Raw genomic sequence first — 19924 nt, forward strand, 5'->3', positions numbered from 1 at the left:
GAGAACATACACCATAATTTTTTTTATCCAGTCTTCAGTTGACAGGTATTTAGGTTGATTCCATGTCTTAATTATTGTGAATTGAGATGCAATAAAATTGCAGGTGCAGATAACTCTTTTATTTATTAATTACATTTTCCTTGTGTAAATTCCCAGGAGTGGATGGCTGGGTCTATATTCAGATTTCTGAGGTATCTCCACACTGTCTTACACAGTGACTTTACCTGTTTACATTCCAACCAACAGTGAATTAGGGCACTCTTTTCCCCACTTCTTTGCCAACATCTGTTGTTGATAGTTTCTGTATGTAAGCCATTCTAACTGGGGTGAGGTAAAATTTCATTGTGGTTTTGATTTGCATTTTTCTGACAGGTAGTGATCCTGAACATTTTGTCATGTGTCTGTTGGCCATTTGGATTTCCTCTTATGAAAAATGTCTGTTTAAGTCCTTTGCCCATTTCTTTTTTTTATATTTTATTTTTATTTTTTTGACAGGCAGAGTGGACAGTGAGAGAGAGAGTCAGAGAGAAAGGTCTTCCTTTGCCATTGGTTCACCCTCCAATGGCCGCCGCGGCCGGCGCGCTGCAGCCGGCGCACCGTGCTGATCCGATGGCAGGAGTCAGGTGCTTCTCTTGGTCTCCCATGGGGTGCAGGGCCCAAGCACTTGGGCCATCCTCCACTGCACTCCCTGGCCACAGCAGAGAGCTGGCCTGGAAGAGGGGTAACCGGGACAGAATCCGGCACCCTGACCGGGACTAGAACCAGGTGTGCTGGTGCCGCAAGGCGGAGGATTAGCCTATTGAGCCACAGTGCTGGCTTTGCCCATTCTTTAACTGGGTAGTTTGCATTGTTGTTATGGAGTTTTTTGATCTCTTTATATATTCTGGTTATTAATCCTTTATCTGTTGCATAGTTTGCAAATAATTTCTCCCATTGTGTCAGTTGCCTCTTCACATCCCTGACTGTTTCTTTTGCAAGACAGAAGCTTCTCAACTTGATGTAATCCCATTTATTAATTTTGGCTTTGATTGTCTGTGCCTCTGAGGTCTTTTCCAAGAACTCTTTGCCTGTGCCAATGTCTCGCGCCATTTCTCCAATGTCCTCTAATAATTTGATGGTATCAGGTCATAGATTTAGGTCTTTTATCCATTTTGAATGGATTTTTGTGTAAGGTGTAAGGTAGGGGTCATGCTTCATACTTCTGCATGTGGAAATCCAGTTTTCCCAGCACCGTTTGTTGAATAAACTATCCTTGTTCCAGGGATTGATTTTGGATTCTTTGTCAAATATAAGTCAGTTGTAGATGCTTGGATTAATTTCTGGAATTTCTAATCTGTTCCATTGCTCTATCCATCTGTTTTGTACCAGCATCAGGATGTTTTGATTATAACTGCCTTGTAGTATGTCTTGAAATATGGTATTGTGATGCCTCTGGCTTTGTTTTTGTTGTATAAGAGTGCTTTTAGCTATTTGGGGTCTCCTGTGTTTCCATATGATTTTAAACATCATAGAGATCTTTGACATCCTTGGTTAGATTTATTCTAAGGTCCACCGTGCATGCAGGAGTTTGTTGTTCAGTCTTCATGTGTTTGCATCTGTTCTAGAGATTCCCGAGTTGATGATTTCCAGCTTAATTTTGTTGATTTGAGAAGATGCATGGTATGATTTAGATTTTTTAAATTTGCTGAAACTTGTTTTATGGCCTAGTATGTGGTCAAATAAAAAGAAAGTTCTGTGCACTGTTGAGAACAATGTGTATTCTACAGCTATAGGATGAAAAGTTCTTTAGATATCCATTAGGTACATTTGGTCTATAATGTCAATTAACTCTGCTGTTTCCTTGCTAATTTTCTCTCTGGTTGATTTGTTTATTGCTGATAGTGGAGTATTGAAATCTCCCATTACTATTGTAGTTTAGTCTATGTCACCCTTTAGATCTCTTAATATTTCTTTTAAATAGCCAAGTGCTCTGTAATTAGGTGCATATACATTTATAATAGTTATATGTTTTTGAATTGATCCTTTAATCATTATATAGCACCCTTCTTTGTGCCTTTTAACAGTTTTTGGGTTAAAGTCTAGTTTGTTCTGATATTAGGATGGCTATACCAGCTCTTGTTTGGTTTCTGTTAGCATGTTATATCCTTTTCCATCCTTTCACTTTCTGTCTGTGTGCATCTTTGTTGGTGAGATGTATTTCTTGTAGGCAGAAAATAGATGAATTTTGTTTTGTAATCCATTCAGCCAGTCTGTATCTTTTAACTGGAGAGTTGAGGACATTTACATTCAAGGTGACTATTGATAAGTAATGAGTTTACCCTACCATTTTTCCATAAATATTCCTAATTTTTACTTTAAATTTCCTTTGTACTTTTTCTGGGATATTTCCTTCCTTTACCTTCTTTCATCTTCACAATATAGTATTGAAATGTTATGTTCCTTTGGGGGCATCATATTGTCTTCCTTATTCCTGTTTCTTGAATTGGTGTATTTGGTATCACCATTATGGAAAACAGTATGCATATTCTTTAGAATTTATTGTTGTAAGATTAATTCAATGAAATGACTTTGTATTTTAATCTAAAACTATAAGCTATTTACTTTAGTTATATGTGATAATTATATTCACTTACAAGATTTGCTTAGTTTTTAAAAGAGAAATACCATGATTGGTTTAAATACTATTATATTACTTACCTATTTAAGCATATTAATTATTTTTAGTATAATAAGTCATTAATTCCTTCATAATCTAGTTTTCATGTTTTACAAATCCTGTATGTTGGAAATAATATTCAGCATAAGGACAAAAGCTCATAGAACAAGCCAAGAATAATTTGATATATAAATGTTGATACATATAGGATGTGGATTTATATAAAATATATTTGCATATATGAAAAACTAACCAAATTTTTTATGCTAAATATTTTGTTGATACAATTTACTAGCTGTATAATTTTCATTTGTTTTCCTCTTATGTTGACAGGTTGCATCAGAGATGGTCTACAATATGAAGAAGGATCAGTAATAAAAGAAAACTGCAATTCGTGGTAATGAACTTAAGTGACACAGAACTGAATTCTATTATTTGTGTATTTGTTCCTCAGTAAAAGGAATAATTCTGAAAAAAGCATATATTTACATTCAAATATATAAGTACAAAATCATATGTCATATGACATCAAATGTCTAATTTTTATAAGCATATTTAGTCTTAATGACTATTGAACAATCTAATCATATCTTTATATTTTAAAAAATATTTCCCATATCATTTTGACTAACTTATTTATTTTTATGTATTTGAAAGGCAAAGAAACAGATATGGACAGAAAGAGGTTTTCCATCCTCTGGTTTATTCACCACATTCCAGCAACAGCAAGTGGTGGGCCAGGCTGAAGCCAGGAACTTGGAACTCACTTTGGGTCTCCAAAGTAGGTGACAGGGACCCAACTAGTTGAGTCATCACATGCTGTCTTCCAGAGTATACATTAACAGGAAGCTAGATCAGAAGTAGAGCCAGGACATAAACCAGGCACTCCCCAATATTTGATGTGTACATCCCAGTGGCATCTTAGCTGTTGTACAAAGACACTATCCATGAATGTATGTTTTCATGCTTCAATTTGGTGTTTTTGGTAATGGGCTTTCAACAAACAGTAGTCTTGCCTTAAGTATACATTTTTATTATAATTTTTTTTGAGCAAAGCTACTTTATACAAAAAATGGGCTGTTTTAAAAGGATTAGTTTGAGAAAATTTTCAGGTAAAAGTTCACTGAATTTGCTGTCCAAATTGTCTTACATTTTAAAGCTTTAATGAATATGTGGTCATATCATTTATTAATTACCTAGAACAGAGGATAAGAACATATAAGAACATAAGAGGATATTTAAAGTGTGTTTTATAATTTATTTTTAACAAGAATCAAATAGCCACATGGCTAATATTAATTAAGAAATTATGCTTTATGCCTTAACAATGCATAAATCTTGTTCCTAATTTTGAAATATACTCCATAAAAGCCAGGCCACTTCTTCTTTTTTTCTTTTTTGTATTTTTGCAGCACATGCTCAGGACAGCACTGGAAATGTTCCCAGCATGTATGCCTTGTTCTTCCAGAATTAATTGAACACATCAATAAAGGAGACTATGGGTGAGAGAAATCTTGCTTTCTAGGCATTTGGGCACCTCTATTTACCACTCAGGTTTCAAACAATGTATAACTTGTTATTTATTTCTAAAAATAGTTATTATTTTAAAATAAAAAATTAGAGAGAAATGGGAAAAGAGAAAGGTTTACAACATCATAATGTACAAGAGTAAAGATTAAATAATTAAAATGCACAAAGAGAAAGGAAATATAGTCTTAAGTTATCTAAGAAAGCACAGTGCACATTTGTTAAGTATTTAGACAAAACCAAGGAGTTGATTTAAGGAATTGGTTTATTCATGTTAATCTTTCTGCTGCTGCCTTGAACAAGCCAAATTTACATATTTGAGTATCCTGGATAGAATATGACCTTATAAAACTGTAATTCTATCTTGACCCAAATAACAAGTGAAATTTAAAATTTCACTTATAGCTGAGTCAAAAAGCAAGTTGAGACACTTTGCTAGTAAGCTAAGGACAGGGATTGTTAGCAATAGACATTGGAAATAACTCTTTGATGGCGCTCATAGAGATGATTAATTTAGGTGTTTCCTATACTTTCATTGAAGAACTGACAGTTGTTTTCTTTGCACAACTGAAATAAAGAGGGATAGACTGTCTGCTCTCTGCCTCAGGTTTTCTCTACCACTATCAATCAAATCTCTATATATCCTTGATAACATTTTGCACCTTGGGAAAATATTTCACATAAAAAGGTATATTACAGGCAAATAGAAAAGTGATGTATTCCTGATATTTTTTTAAGAATAGATGTATTTCCTTCCACAGATAAGATGTTATGTTCCCCACAATGGGGACACTGAATTTCCCAAAGCATATTCTTGGAAGACATAAAATATAGAAAATCGTATTAGTCGACACTAATATTTTTCAGCCCTTCTCAGTTGCTGTGTGTGCATGGCTGTGTTTAGCCAATATTTTAGGTGATAATCTGGTGACATCTTAAGTGTTTCTAGGGAAAACAAAATTTTCAGTGGCGAAGTGATATTTAAATCACTCAACAAACACAAAAGTATGTATCATTTTAAGAAACTTTTAAAAAAATGATTCAAATGCTAAACCTAATTAAAGAACCCTCTGAAGAAACTTAATAGAGAAGTCTAACTTTCCACTGTTTCAGAATATAAGAGAAACAAGCCTAACAGAATGTATAAAGAAAGTACACTGAAGATACAGAGTTTGTTGGGAATGCTGACTTCTTGGAAGGAAGAACTTTCCATCATTTCCTTATTTGGGGCATGATGTAGGCTTACTTAGGAAGCATGAGTTATGCATTTTAATAGCAAACTGAAAAAACATATGACTTTAAAAGAGTAAAAAGTGAAGTATAATTGAAGCAGAAGAGGCATTCTTAGACCCTGAAAAAGTTAAATGAAAGAAATAAGCTACAAATAAAGGCATAAATTTGAAATTATTTACCAGAGGAAAAATGGGCAAAAGTTCCTGAATTTAAAGAAAGTTCTAATTATTTGTTCATTCTGTTCAAATGGTTCTCACGTATGAAAATAATATTTTGACATTAAATATTTATTAAACAGTTTTTGAAATAGTCTACCTATTTATACCTTGTTTACAACCTGCATTTAAAATATTTTCCTTCTTCTTAGCAGTATTTTAGATCCAAATTATTTTATGATTTTATATTATTTTATGAATTACTTTATAATGCAATTAATAGTAATAAAACATGTTTTGAACTTGTAATATTGTTCAGCACTCAAACAATTTCTGTGTTAAAGTATTCACCCTCTTGTAGAGGACTCAACGTTTGTACCTTTACAACAGGCTTATAAAGATTGGGCAGAATATAAATGTCAAATTAATCACAGAAGTTCTAATCAGCTAGTTAGTGGAACATAGGGAGATACATAATAGGCTCACTTTTCTGCTTTTGTGTAATAAATAATTCTAGAATTTAAAACAACAAGACTTTTATTTGCTTTAGTAATTTGGAACAAACTCAGTTGAGGCTGTTTTGCTGGTCTCTTCCAGGGTTACTCATACGCCTATAGACTTCTGGGGCCTCACTGAAGTGAAATTATGTGAAATGGCCTTGTTCTTATCTTATGTTTAGTGATTGGTGCCTCTATTAAATATCACTTAACTGGGCCATGATTCTCTAGCTCCTGTAAAAACTGACAGTATGCAAATAGGGCTCTGCCTTGAGACCTAAGACTGAAAAGTTACTCATCATCAATTCCACTACATTTTACTGGGAACAGTGAGTTACCAGGCACGCCCACATTCAAAGGGCAGAGAAAGGGAATCCACCACTTCATGGAAGAAGCAACAAATAATTGTGGTTATTATTTTTTATTTGTTTAAACTTATTTATTTTTGAGATGTTTATTGCTATTATTTATTAGAAGTGTTTTTTGACAGGTTCTTTTTTACTTTTTATTTTTGATAACATTTTAAATTTGCATTGTAGTCAAAGGTTTAATGCCCCACTAAATAAAAAAAAAATTAAACACTTACTTTCATTTTATTTGAAAAGAGGGGTAGAGAGAGAGGGAGAGGGGTAGAGAGACAGAGATAGACAAAAGGTTTCTCTTTGCTGGTTCACTCCCGCAAACACCAGAGCCAGAGCTGAGCCATGCTGAAGCCAAGAGCCCGAAACCCAATTTAGGTTTCCCTGGTTGATGGCAGGGATCCAAGTATCTGAGCCATCACTGGCTACTTCACAGGGTGTTCATTAGCAGGAAGCTAGATTGGAAGTGGAGCCCAAACTTGAACCCAGGAATTTTAATATGGGATTTGGGCATTCCAAGTGGTAACACAACCACTATACCACATGCCAGAGAGAGAGAGAGAGAGAGAGAGAGAGAGAGAAAATCCCATCTGCTGGTTAGCTCCCCAAATGCTAAAACTGGGGGCCCAGGATGCAGTCAGAATCTGCTTTGTGGCTACAAAGACTAAACTACTTGAACCTTTTGCCTTTTAGGGTCTGCATTAAGCAGGAAACTGAAATCAGGAGTCAGAGCCAGGGCTTGAACCCAGGCACTCTGATGTGGGTACCTTAACTGCTAGGCCATAGGCATGCCCTCTAAAATAAAGCTTTGGTACTACACTCATGTTCTTAAAGATATTTACTGGCACCCGATTGCTTATGGGATATAATTGTTCTCCTTAGCATAAATAATGCTTCTATACTGTCCCACCTTTACACTCCTTATCTCCTGTATCTCTACCCCCTCATAATTTAGACATCTAACTAATATGCTATTCTCTACGTGTCACCCAATTCCTAACTACTCAGTAGTTGCCCTTATTTTGTATCAATGCATTCTTCTTCCTATTCTAGCCACCAAATTAATTCTCATCCTTCCAGACTAAGCATTAAACTCACTGTCGGCAAAAGATGTGCCAACTTCTTCAGGCATTTATGTTTGATTCCTCTACTCTAATCATGTTTTGACCTATTGCTGATAAATGACATAAACCGAATACATTTTTATCTTTGTAGGTTTGGTTAATGTACAGTCTACTTGAGGGTAGAGAACTTTATTCATCTCTATGTTCCAGAGAATATGATACATAAATTGAGAAAGTCCAATAAATGCTAAGTTGTATTAAAAGGGAAGTGATAAGTCCAGCTCAAGGAGGATAGTGTAAAGTAATAGCACCTTTCACATATTTTTGAGCATAGCTCAAAATAAATCACACATTTTACTTTGTAATTCATATAGATCTCGACACACAGAGCTACATATAATCAGTACTCACTCTCACTATTTGCAAGGAACTCTACTATATCTGATTATTTCTCCTATTTCTACTTTATTTTTAAAAGCACTTTAATACCCCTATGCTCTAATTCATTGACTCACAGATAATTCTAAATTGGTGTTTGAAAATTACTAATTTAGTGCACCAGAAGTGCATTGTAGAATATAATTGTGCGCAAGTCTGGTCCTGTTTCTGTAACACTGCAATATCTAATATAGTCTAAGATTTCCTTACTAAAATTCCCTGGTTGATATAGATTGTATTTGAAAATTATAGCCAAGAGTTGCTGAAGATTTTATGAAAAGATCTTATGAAAGAAAAGCATTAACTTGTCAGGCATATTATTGGAAATTGAGTTGTATTTTCAATATTTTAGAAGAGCCTATCATATTATAAACAATTTTGATGATAAACAGAATAGGATGAAGGTTAGATTTGACTTAAGTACTGAAAATATATTGCCTTCCATTTGCAAAAAAGTCAAGTAAGTAAGATAAACTTACATTTATCTTTTTCACTTTAATCTACTATCAGCTCTTAACTTCAGTTCTCAAATTTTAATGTTAAACGTTGAAAACAAACTATCTTTTCCTTCCTATGTTAAGTGCATAAAATGTGTCTCTAGGAAATGAACAGTTTTTAACCTAATTTGACATCAAATAAATTCATATTATAATTAATAATTAAGACTACACTGCATTTAACACAAATTAATATAAAATAGATGTTTGATGTCTAATTATCACTGATATAGATTCTTAAAGTATAATTGTTTTGTACTCAGTTTTTCATGGATACTTTTTTTTACCTGGTTAGCTTCCTTTCAAATCTAAATTATGAAGAAAAAGGATTTCCCTATTTAATCTACAGGTACATTTTTATATATTCAAGCTTCCTGTTTAAAGAAACTGTATATGTCAGCCTTATTGTCACTTAAAGTTTTTTAGAGATATGAATATTCTACATGCTTAGTGTTGATCCACACTGATGTGGTCTTAGGTTTCTTTTGTGAACCATTAAAATAATTGAAATGGATCTAATTTAGGAAGAGTGTCTCATATTCATATTAGAACAACCAATAATCTATCTATATGTATTATCTAATTTTCAGTAACAGTTGCTTTGTGAGATTTGCTGGTGTATAATTTCAGAAATATAAATAAATATATTTATGAAATGATATATCATAACATATACATATTACTTCATTTGCAACAAAGATGGACAGCACAGAACTACAGCCAATTCTGGGGAATGACTTTAGAAGAAGGTTTCAAATTTCGCCTTGGCACCTTGCCACCCAGCCCCGTGCTTCTGAGCATGAATGAAATGAGAGTAAGTGGTGTAACTGATTCATGTATGTGCTTGTGTTTGCATTGTTATATTAATATATGCATGTTTAAAGGAATTTCAAAGAGCTAAAATAATGAGGCTTGAACTTTCAGAGTCATGAAAGTACAAATTTATTATATCGATGTTAAAATGTTTTCTCAAAGTGTTTGCTATATCCCTCAAATTTTATGTAGATTCATTTTACCAAGTACACATAACCTCATTTAAAGGATGGAGAACATCCGTTTCCTTCATGAATGATTTCAAAGAAATATGTATTTGTAATTACTAGCTGTTTAGTGTAGTAACTCTTCAGCAAGGGATGGTTTTTTTCTTTTCATTTTTTTTAACTTTTATTTAATAAATATAAATTTCCAAAGTACAGCTTTTGGATTACAGTGGCTTTCCCCCCCAATAACCTTCCTCCCACCCACAACCATGCCATTTCCGGCTCCCTCTCCCATCCCATTCATATCAAGATTCATTTTCAATTATCGTTATGTAGAGAAGATCAATTTAGTATATACTAAGTAAAGATTTCAACAGTTTGCACCCACACAGAAAAAACAAAATGTAAAGTATTGTTTGAGTACTAGTTATGCTGTTAATTCACATAGTACAGCATATTAAGGACAGAGATCCTACATGGGGAGTAGGTGCACAGTGACTCCTCTTGTTGATTTAACAATTAACACTCTTGTTTATGGCGTCAGTAATCACCCGAGGCTCTTGTCATGAGTTGCCAAGGCTTTGAAAGCCTTTTGAGTTCGCAAACTCCAATCTTATTTAGACAAGGCCATATTCAAAGTGGAAGTTATCTCCTCCCTTCAGAGGAGGTACCTCCTTCTTTGATGGCCCATTCTTTCCACCATGATCTCACTCACAGAGATCTTGCAATTAGATTTTTTTTTAAATTTTTTGCCACAGGGTTTTGGCTTTCCATGCCTGAAATACTCTCATGGGCTTTTTTAGCCAGATATGCATGCCTTGAGGGCTGATTCTGAGGCCAGAGTGCTGTTTAGGACATCTGCCATTCTATGAGTCTGCTGTGTATCCTGCTTTCCATGTTGGATTGTTCTCTCCTTTTTAATTCTATCAGTTAGTATTAGAAGACACTAGTCTTGTTCATGTGATCCCTTTGACTCTTAATCATATCACTATGATCTGTTATGAACTGAAACTGATCACTTTGACTAGTGAGATGGCATTGGTACATGATATCTTGATGGGGTTGAATTGGAATCCCCTTGCATGTTCCTAACTCTACCATTAGCGGTAGGTCCCAGTGAGCATGTGCCAACCAGTACATCTCCTCCCTCTCTAATTCCCACTCTTATATTTAACAGGGATCACTTTTCAGTTAACTTTAAACACCTAAGACTAATTGTGTGTTAATTAAAGAGTTCAACCAATGATATTAAGTAGAACAAAAAAATACTAAAAGGGATAAAGTATTAAGTTGTCCCTTGACAGTCAGGAAAAGGGCTGATCAAGTCATTGTTCCTAATAGTGTCCATTTCACTTCAACAGGTTTCCTTTTTGGTGCTCGGTTAATTGTCACTGATCAGGGAGAAGATATAATATTTGCCCTTTAGGACTGGCTTAATTCACTCAGCATGATGTTTTCCAGATTTCTCCATTTTGTTGCAAATGACCGGATCTCATTGTTTTTACTGCTGTATAATATTCCATAGAGTACATATCCCACAATTTCTTCATCCAGTCTACTGTTTATGGGCATTTAGGTTGATTCCAGGTCTTAACTATTGTGAATTGAGCTGCAATAATCCTTGAGGTGTAGACGTCTCTTTTATTTGTCAATATATTTTCCTTTGGGTAAATTCTAAGGAGTGGGATGGCTGGGCTATATGGTAGGATTATATTCAGGTTTCTGAGGAATCTCCAAACTGACTTCCATAGTGGCTTTACCAGTTTGCATTCCCACCAACAGTGAGTTAGTGTCCCTTTTCCCCCACATCCTTGTAAGCATAAGTTGTTGGTAGATTTCTGTATGTGAGCCATTCTAACCGGGGTGAGGGGGAAACCTCACTGTGGTTTTCATTTCCGTTTCCCTGATGGCTAGTGATCCTGAACATTTTTTCATTTGTCTGTTGGCCATTTGGACTTCCTCTTTTGAAAAATGTCTATTGAGGTCCTTGGCCCATCTCTTAAGTTGGTTGTTTGTTTTGTTGTCATGGAGTTTCTTGATCTCCTTGTAGTTTCTGGTTATTAATCTTTTATCAGTTGCATAGAGTTCAAATATTTTTTCCCATTCTGTTGGTTGCCTCTTCAGTTTCCTGACTGTTTCTTTTGCAGTACAGAAACGTCTCAATCTGATGTAATCCCAATTGTTAATTTTGGCTTTGACTGCCTGTGCCTCCGGGGTCTTTTCCAAGAAGTCTACCTGTGCCTATATCTTGCAGGTTTTCTCCAATGTTCTCTAATAATTTGTGATGGTGTTGGGTCATAGATTTAGATCTTTAATCCACGTTGAGTGGATTTTGGTGTAAGGTGTGTGGTAGGGGTCTTGCTTCATGCTTCTGCATGTGGAAATCCAGTTTTCCTAGCACCATTTGTTGAATAGACAGTCCTTGATCCAGGAATTGGTTTTAGATCCTTGATCAAATATATGTTGGCTGTAGATGTTTGGGTTGGTTTCTGGTATTTCTATTCTGTTCCATTGGTCTATCCATCTGTTTCTGTACCAGTACCATGCTGTTTTGAATATAACTGCCCTGTATTATATCCTGAAAACTCGTGTTGTGATGCCTCTAACTTTGTTTTTGTTGTACAAGATTGCTTTAGCTATTTGAGGTCTCCTATGTCTCCGTATGAATTTCAGCAACATTTTTTCCAGATCTGAGAAGGATGTATTTGGTATTTTGATTGGTGTCATATTGAATCACTAAATTGCTTTTGGGAGAATGGACATTTTGATGTTATTGATTCTTCCAGTCCATGAGCATGGAAGATTTTTCCATTTTTTGGTATGTTTTTCTATTTCTTTCTTTCAGATTTTGTAATTCTCAATGTAGGGATCTTTAGCATCCTTGTTTATGTTTATTCCAAGGTATTTGATTATTTTTTGTAGCTATTGTGAATAGGATTGATCTTAGAAGTTCTTTCTCAGCTGAAAATTGCCTGTGTATACAAAGGCTGTTGATTTTTGTGCATTGATTTTATAACCTGCTACTTTGCCAAACTCTTCTATGAGTTCCAATAGTCTCTTAGTCGAGTGCTTTGGATCCCCTAAATAAAGCATCATATCATCTGCAAAGAGGGATAGTTTGACTTCTTCCTTCCCAATTTGTATCCCTTTAATTTCTTTTTCTTGCCTAATGGCTCTGGCTAAAACTTCCAGAACTATATTGAATAGCAGTGGTGAGAGTGGGCATCCCTGTCTGGTACCAGATCTCAGTGGAAATGCTTCCAACTTTTCCCCATTCAATAGGATGCTGGGTGGTGGGTTTTTAATAAATTGCTTTGATTGTATTGAAGAATATTCCTTCTATACCCAGTTTGCTTAGAGTTTTCATCATGAAAGGGTGTTGTATTTTATCAAATGCTTTCTCTGCATCTATTGAGATAATCATATGTTTTTTTTCTGCAGTTTGTTAATGGGGTGGTGGCTTTACAGAAAGAATTTGGGAGGATTCCCTCTTTTTTGATTGTTCTGAATAGTTTGAGAAGAATTGGAATTAGTTCTTCTTTAAATGTCTGGTAGAATTCAGCAGTGAAACCATCTGGTCCTGGGCTTTTCTTTGTTGGGAGGGCCTTTATTACTGTTTTAATATCTGTCTCAGTTATGGGTCTGTTTAGGTTTTCTATGTCTTCCTGCCTCCATCTAGGTAGGTTGTATGTGTCCAGGAATCTATCCATTTCTGATAGATTTCCCTGTTTGCTGGCATAGAACTCTTTGTATAATTTCTGTGATTCTTTTTATTTCTGTGGTGTCTATTGTTACATTCCCTTTTTCATCTCTGATTGTATTGATTTGGGTCTTTTCTTTTTTTAGTTAGTTGGGCCAATGGGGTGTCAATTTTGTTTATTTTTTCAAAAAACCAGTTCTTTGTTTGTCTGATCTTTTGTAATTTTTTTTTATTCAATCCTGTCGATTTCTTCTCTGAATTTAATTATTTCTCTTCTCCTACTAGTTTGGGTCTGGTTTGCTGCAGTTTTTCTAGATCCTTGAGAAGCATTGAAAACTCATTTATTTGGTGCCTTTCCAATTTCTTGATGTAGTCACCTATTGCTATAAATTTTCCTCTTAACACTTCTTGTGTTGTATTCCATAAGTTTTTTTTTTTCTTTTCTAACTAAAAACAGGTATATTGCGAGTTCTCAAAATTGTTTTTTTATGGCTCTTGGACTATTCATTTCTACATGAGAATAAAATAAATATTGGTAATTTTAGACTTAGCACCCAGTGTAGGGTGTTTCTCAGGCACAGGCACCTGCCAGTGGAGATGTTAGTTGAATTCTTGGTAGGGCAGGGTCCCAGGCTGCTAGAGTCTAGTCTTTCCAATCTGCAAGGAAGACATCAGGTCCCACCTGCCTAGAAGCTCTCAGTAACTTGAGAGAGCAGGATTGTTGTTTGCTACTGAATGAATTTCAGACCCACAGGTCTCCCATTGCACATTTAACAAGAGCATCCCAGTTTTGTTTCTGAGAGATGTAATCAGCTGAATGTTTTTCAATTCTAATTCCAGCAGTCAGGACTGCTAAATCATAACTGGTATCAGAGAAGTTTATAGAAACTGGCATGCATTGAGTAGTTGCGTGTTAAATAAATACGTTCATGCTTTATTACATTAAGTTCCCTCAGCAGCTTGATGTAGTATGTACTGTCATTATTCACATTTTAAAAACAAGTAAATTGAGCTTGAGAGCTTAAGTCACACTGAGACTGAGGAGGTTAAGAACAGTCATAAAATTAATTAAACCGCGGTTCTGGGATATATAAATAGATCTGTCCCCCAACATGGTCCTCAGAGTTCCAGCAGTCAGTCAGCTTCAACCAAATCAGGTTCAGAGCAGCAAGAAGCCTTTTAATCTCTTAACCAGAAATAATTTTATGAAATGCTCAGTTTAGATATATTTTTAGATCTTTCCTAAAATCTGAAAGATATAAAATCTTTAAAATTAGGACTCAGAGTTGTGGTTTTTGGTGATCTGTTTGATTGACTGAAAAAAATATTTTTTCCTGGTGTCTTCTATTTCATTTTTGATCTCAGTTGGGAGAGGGGAAGGAGCAATGTTGTTTAAAAAGTACCCGTTTATGATGATTGTATATTTACTCTTATTAAGGGTTAGAGTGAACCAAACAGGTTTTTTTTTTTTTTTAAATGGAGCTACATACATTTCTTTGGAATTATTTCTAACACTTCCTTTTTAAACTGGAATATTTTATGTTCTAGAGAAAATGAGGTACATTTCTTTCCCACATTGCCACTCACTGTTGCATAGAAAAGGAAAATCCAATTCTAAATCATCTATTGGCTCCTGGGGATTTGTTTGCATAAAGGTCTCAGTGGTGATATTTAAATGAAAATTCTTAATGATTAGTACTTTAGGAGAATTTAAATTACCTAGTGCTATGAATTAATGTAATACTGTTGCCAAGTAATTCCAGGAAGGCAATCAAGAATATTCAGCTGAGCTGTAAGATTTCCATTACCCACTTTAAGGCAAGGAAACAGCTTCTTATTTCCAGGGCAAGTAGCTTAAGGACTGAGGTTCTGAGTGTTAAAGTTGTCTTGATAATGGACAGGTAGAAGAGAGTAAAAAATATAACAAGTACTTCTAGGATGATTGTGAGATCAATATGAACTGAGTTGTACTGCCAGAAAAAGAGCTAAGAGATGTTAATTTTTAGCCTGGTGACTACATACTAAATATGCAATGATATTAACTTGCTCCCGAATATAGGAAAAATCAATTTTTTTTTTATTTAAATCAGTTTTATTTAAGAATTTCCAACATTGACAACTCTTATAAAAAGCATCCAAGCACAGGACACAGAACTGCAGCAAACAGCATTCTTATGGGTAGCTAACAGACATTGGAACTTCCACCCTTCTTGGAGCCACCTGAGCTCCCTGGGGAACTCTGCTCCCAAGTACTCCTGCAAAGCACAGCACAAGCTCAGTCCATGTTCTCACCCCAGCAGCTTCAGTTCACATGACCACACTTGCCGATCAGTAACAGGAGAAACACACACCATACAGCATTCACAGCGGTTGACAAAGGGGCAGGGGATACAAGTATCGTTTCACTTAACACATTCAGCTAACGTGGGTTATCTAGGAACAAAACTCACTTAAAGTCTTCCAACAGATGTGGATGTCCTTTGAATGCAAAAAACATTCGTACGTTATTTGCTATCATTGCTCTCTGCACACTCTCGCACCAAAGCCACAGGATTGAGAGACACATCTCGCCAAGATAAAAAATATCCATTATGCACCACCAAGTCTCTGCACGCGCTCTCCTTCCCTCGCTCATACTAGCCTTTCATGCCTTGGCACCACCATCAATCCCACACAAGGTTTCAAAAGTTCAAACAGCCTTCTGGTTCCATATCACAGCCTTGCGTTCACAGCGTTGATACGACTCCATGAAATAAAGAGTACTGGATAAAAATGGGACACCCACCGTCAGAGACGCAGCCCGCGCGGCGTGACGACCAATTCTTGAAAGAGAAAGCTGTAGACACAAGTATTCCTATGGCAGAATGTTTACAGCACTACGTTCAGTGAAGTGCTTCTTCCACAAACGTTTGAAATGAGATGAACTGCAGAGATTAAATGAAGGCTTCATATCGCACTTTTGTATGAGGGGAGACAAGTGTTAAAAACAAAACCAAAAGAACCAAACACTGCGTGACACCATGATCTCCCGAGAGGAAGACTTTCCTAAGGAAAAAATCCGTATGGTGGGGTTCAAATGAAAACAAGGAGAAAAGAATGTAGTTCTAAACCAATGGTTTCCACTTCGAACATGCAAAGAATTCACTTGACAAGTCCAGGGATAAGAGATTACAGGAGAAACCTTCGATATCAATTGTAGTGTGTTGGTTTACCAATCAGGTAAACAGCAGTTCAACTTTCAACCACTCAATATTTCAACCCTTTATGTAACAAAACCTATAAAATTCCTTTAGCTCTTCCTTTTTTTCTAAAGAAAAATGTCAAAAATACTGCTGAATATACTCCACACCGAACAAACCAATTTTGAAAATTCTTAGTACATATGTATTTTACAATATACTTACCATGAGTTTAGAAAAAATTGAATTCCCACCATTCTAACCAACCAACCACAGCCCACGGTCTACATTCCCCAGCCAGAAGACTTCGAATCCATGCTTGAGCCAAAGCCACCATTAAAACCACTGCCTGACCCTGCGTTGGATGCTGATCCCCAACCAATCGCTGCGCCCGAATTAGAGCCACTGTAGGAGTTATTGCCAGAGCCAAAGGCCTGGTTGGGCTCCCTCTGCATGTTGCCTTGACTTTGGTTATTGCCCGAAGGACCCGACTGGCTCTGCTGACTGGCTAACATGCCCATCATACCCCAACTGCTCTGCAGTGCTGCCTGGGCCGCGGCCATCATGGCTGGATTAATGCTGAAAGCACCAAAGTTCATCCCCCCGCCCATATTACTACCTTGATTGTTCCCCAAGCCAGCTCCACCCCCTCGACTGTTACCAAAGCCACCCTGATTCCCAAAGCCACCTGGATTACCACCAAATCTTCCACTTCTTTCTAACTGCCTATTGCTATTGTGCTTAGGTTCGGCATTGGATATATGGACGCTTATTCCTTTAATGATCAAGTCTTCTCCACAAAGAGACTGGGCAACCTGATCGTCTGCAAATGTGACGAAGGCGAAGGCTCGGAAGGGCTTGGGAATGAACACGTCCACCACCTCCCCGTACTGGCAGAAGAACTGCTGCAGCTCGTCGGCAGTCATGTCCTCCGTGCAGCGGCCCACAAACACCTTCCTGCTTCTCAGGGGCTCGTCGGGGCTTTGCTTTGGGGTAGTTGACGACGTAGACCAGGTTCCCCCAGCCGGCGTCGGGGGCGTGCAGAATCCCCTCCACCAGCCGCACGCCCCGCATGCACTGCGACACGGGGTTCCGGTAGCGCAGCCCGCAGGCGCCGGGGAACTGGGCCGTCACGGTGGACAGCAGCACGGTGCCGTCGTCCTCGGACGGGATCTCAATGGGCTCGTCATTCTCGTCTTCCGTGACCCGGATGTACTCCGACATCTTCCCTTGTTGTTCCGCTAGGCCGCTGCTAGGGAGCCCGACGGGGAGACGGAAGCAGCCCGGGACCCGAGAGCAGCGCAGCTACCACCGCTTCGTTCCCACAAAATCAATTTTCTTTTTTATATATGCTTCTGGATAGCTGACATTTTCCCCTAATGTTGTCCCCTTTCCTACACAAGATGGACTGTATGTTCTCTTAGGGTAGGCAATTGCCAACAGTGGTATGCTTTCAGGGAAGTGGAGAAACTTCATTGCACCCCATCCCACTGACTCCCTTTCAGAGACCACACTGTCTGTGTAAGAATTGAGACTCACATCTAATACGTATGTTCCCTTTACTTGCCACAGAGCTGTGACACATTATCAAAGCTTCACAAAGTCACTCTATCTTAGGACAACCCCAGACAACTTGTTTCCATCTTATTATTGGGACAAGGATAGTCACTGTATCCTGCTTTCATTGACTTCTCTGAATTTTGTATTAAATATTAACATTGGTTAAATGGTTTTCCCTTCTCCAAATTGTTTTAACATAATAATATAATGAGTGAATCCCAGATTCATAATTGAATAAGTGACCTTGCTTAGTTAAACCTCAATATTTGGTCCTGTAAAATATAGGTAACAACAAAATTCACATTGTAGGTTGCTTTGAAAATTGCAGAAATCCTTGAAATGTGTTTGGTGAAGCTCAAATGCACTTCTAAATGCTAAATATAAATGTTAAAATCAGATGTAATGAAAATTACTTCACAATGCAAAAATTAAAAAAAAAGAATTGAGACTCAAGAAGTTCTTTTCTCTGCTTGGGAAAGAGGAAAATGAATTATCCCCAATCCCTGGGAAAGCTCTTCTCCTTAGCTGCTTTCCTGGCCTAAGTCACTATAACCATAAAGTCTAGTGATCATGAATTAGAGAAATATCATAGATGCTGTACAAAGATTTCCATAATTATATAAATGTGAACTCTGTTTAACCTTAATACAAACACATTTTACCAAGTTTGATTAGTAATAATGAGGAATAAAATTAAGTTGATTTACAGAGGATAGGATAAAGCAAAGTGGAAGATTTGGAGGAGGCTCTTCCTGACAGCAATCTTAAGTGAAGACTGACAGAAATACAGCTTGTTGTTCAGGTAAAAGCAGGATGGGGAAAATAAAAGAACGGAAAAGGAAGTCTGAGAGGGATCCTCCCTAAACCATGCGGTTTCTTGATGAGAATTTGAGTAGAGGGAGCCCCTTTGGGGAGATACGGTCCTGAGAACTCAAGGCTAAATTAACAAAATTTCCTTTGGGATAATTAGAAAAAAATGCTTCTCTAGACAGAAGCAGCAATGTGCCAACAGAAAGGTTATGGGTACCATGGCACAGGTAGATTTCAGCCTCTACTTGGATTTTGAGCTGGGCTTTCTGATGAAGCTCACAACTTACAGAACTATGATTTTCATCGATGGTAAAATAAGTCTGGGAATACCACATTATATCTCCCCTTAGGAGAGTAACACTATTTTTTTAAAAATTTTTTTGACAGGCAGAGTGGACAGTGAGAGAGAGAGACAGAGAGAAAGGTCTTCCTTTTGCCCTTGGTTCACCTTCCAATGGCTGCCGCGGTAGGCGCGCTGCGGCCGGCGCACCGCGCTGATCCGATGGCAGGAGCCAGGTGCTTCTCCTGGTCTCCCATGGAGTGCAGGGCCCAAGCACTTGGGCCATCCTCCACTGCACTCCCTGGCCACAGCAGATAACTGGCCTGGAAGAGGGGCAACCGGGACAGAATCCGGCGCCCCGAACGGGACTAGAACCCAGTGTGCCGGCGCCGCAAGGCGGAGGATTAGTCTAGTGAGCCACGGCGCCGGCCGAGTAACACTATTTTTAATATATTAAATACATTCCGGGGGGCTGGCGCTGTGGCACAGTGGGTTAACACCCTGGCCTGAAGTGCCGGTATCCCATATGAGCGCTGGTTTGAGACCTGGCTGCTCCACTTCCAATCCAGCTCTCTACTATGGCCGGGAAAGCAATAGAAGATGGCCCAAGTCCTTGGGCCCCTGTACCCACGTGGGAGACCTGTTATAACCTCCTGGCTCCTGGCTTTGGATCAGCGCAGCTCAGGCCCTTGTGGTCAATTAGAATGAACCATCGGATGGAAGATCCCCTCTCCCTCTCTCTCTCCCTCTCCCTCCCCTCCCCCTTTCCCTGCCCCTCCTCCTCCCCTCCCTGCCTCTCCCCCTTGACTTTCAATAAATAAATAAATCTTAAAAAAATACATTGGGAACCCTGAAAGCTCTTCCACTGTTCTCTTGAATCAAATCAAACTGTACCTGACTGTTTTTCCAGAAATTATGTTCAGGTGCCATTGATTTTGGGAGATTGCTCTAAGAAGCTTTGCTATGTTATATCCCATTATGAATATTGA

At 37.5% G+C, this 19924-nt stretch overlaps 2 protein-coding genes across 2 annotated transcripts in view; one reads left to right on the forward strand and one right to left on the reverse strand.

The window, feature by feature from the left end:
* The window catches only part of TINAG (tubulointerstitial nephritis antigen), a 108892-nt gene that overhangs the window by 16213 nt on the left and 72755 nt on the right, over positions 1–19924 (forward strand). The window contains exons 2-4 of the mRNA XM_062186294.1: positions 2990–3053; positions 4069–4158; positions 9126–9240. Of these exons, the coding sequence (XP_062042278.1) occupies positions 2990–3053; positions 4069–4158; positions 9126–9240 (269 nt within the window). The remainder of the gene's footprint in view (positions 1–2989; positions 3054–4068; positions 4159–9125; positions 9241–19924) is intronic.
* Positions 15184–17610, reverse strand: LOC133755987 (TAR DNA-binding protein 43-like). The gene is given in 2 exon segments (XM_062186296.1): positions 15184–17271; positions 17273–17610. Coding segments are annotated over 2 exon segments (939 nt in total). The 5' UTR covers positions 17510–17610; the 3' UTR covers positions 15184–16569.

The sequence above is a fragment of the Lepus europaeus genome, chromosome 3, assembly GCF_033115175.1.
Source record: "Lepus europaeus isolate LE1 chromosome 3, mLepTim1.pri, whole genome shotgun sequence".
Classification (NCBI taxonomy): Eukaryota; Metazoa; Chordata; class Mammalia; order Lagomorpha; family Leporidae; genus Lepus; species Lepus europaeus.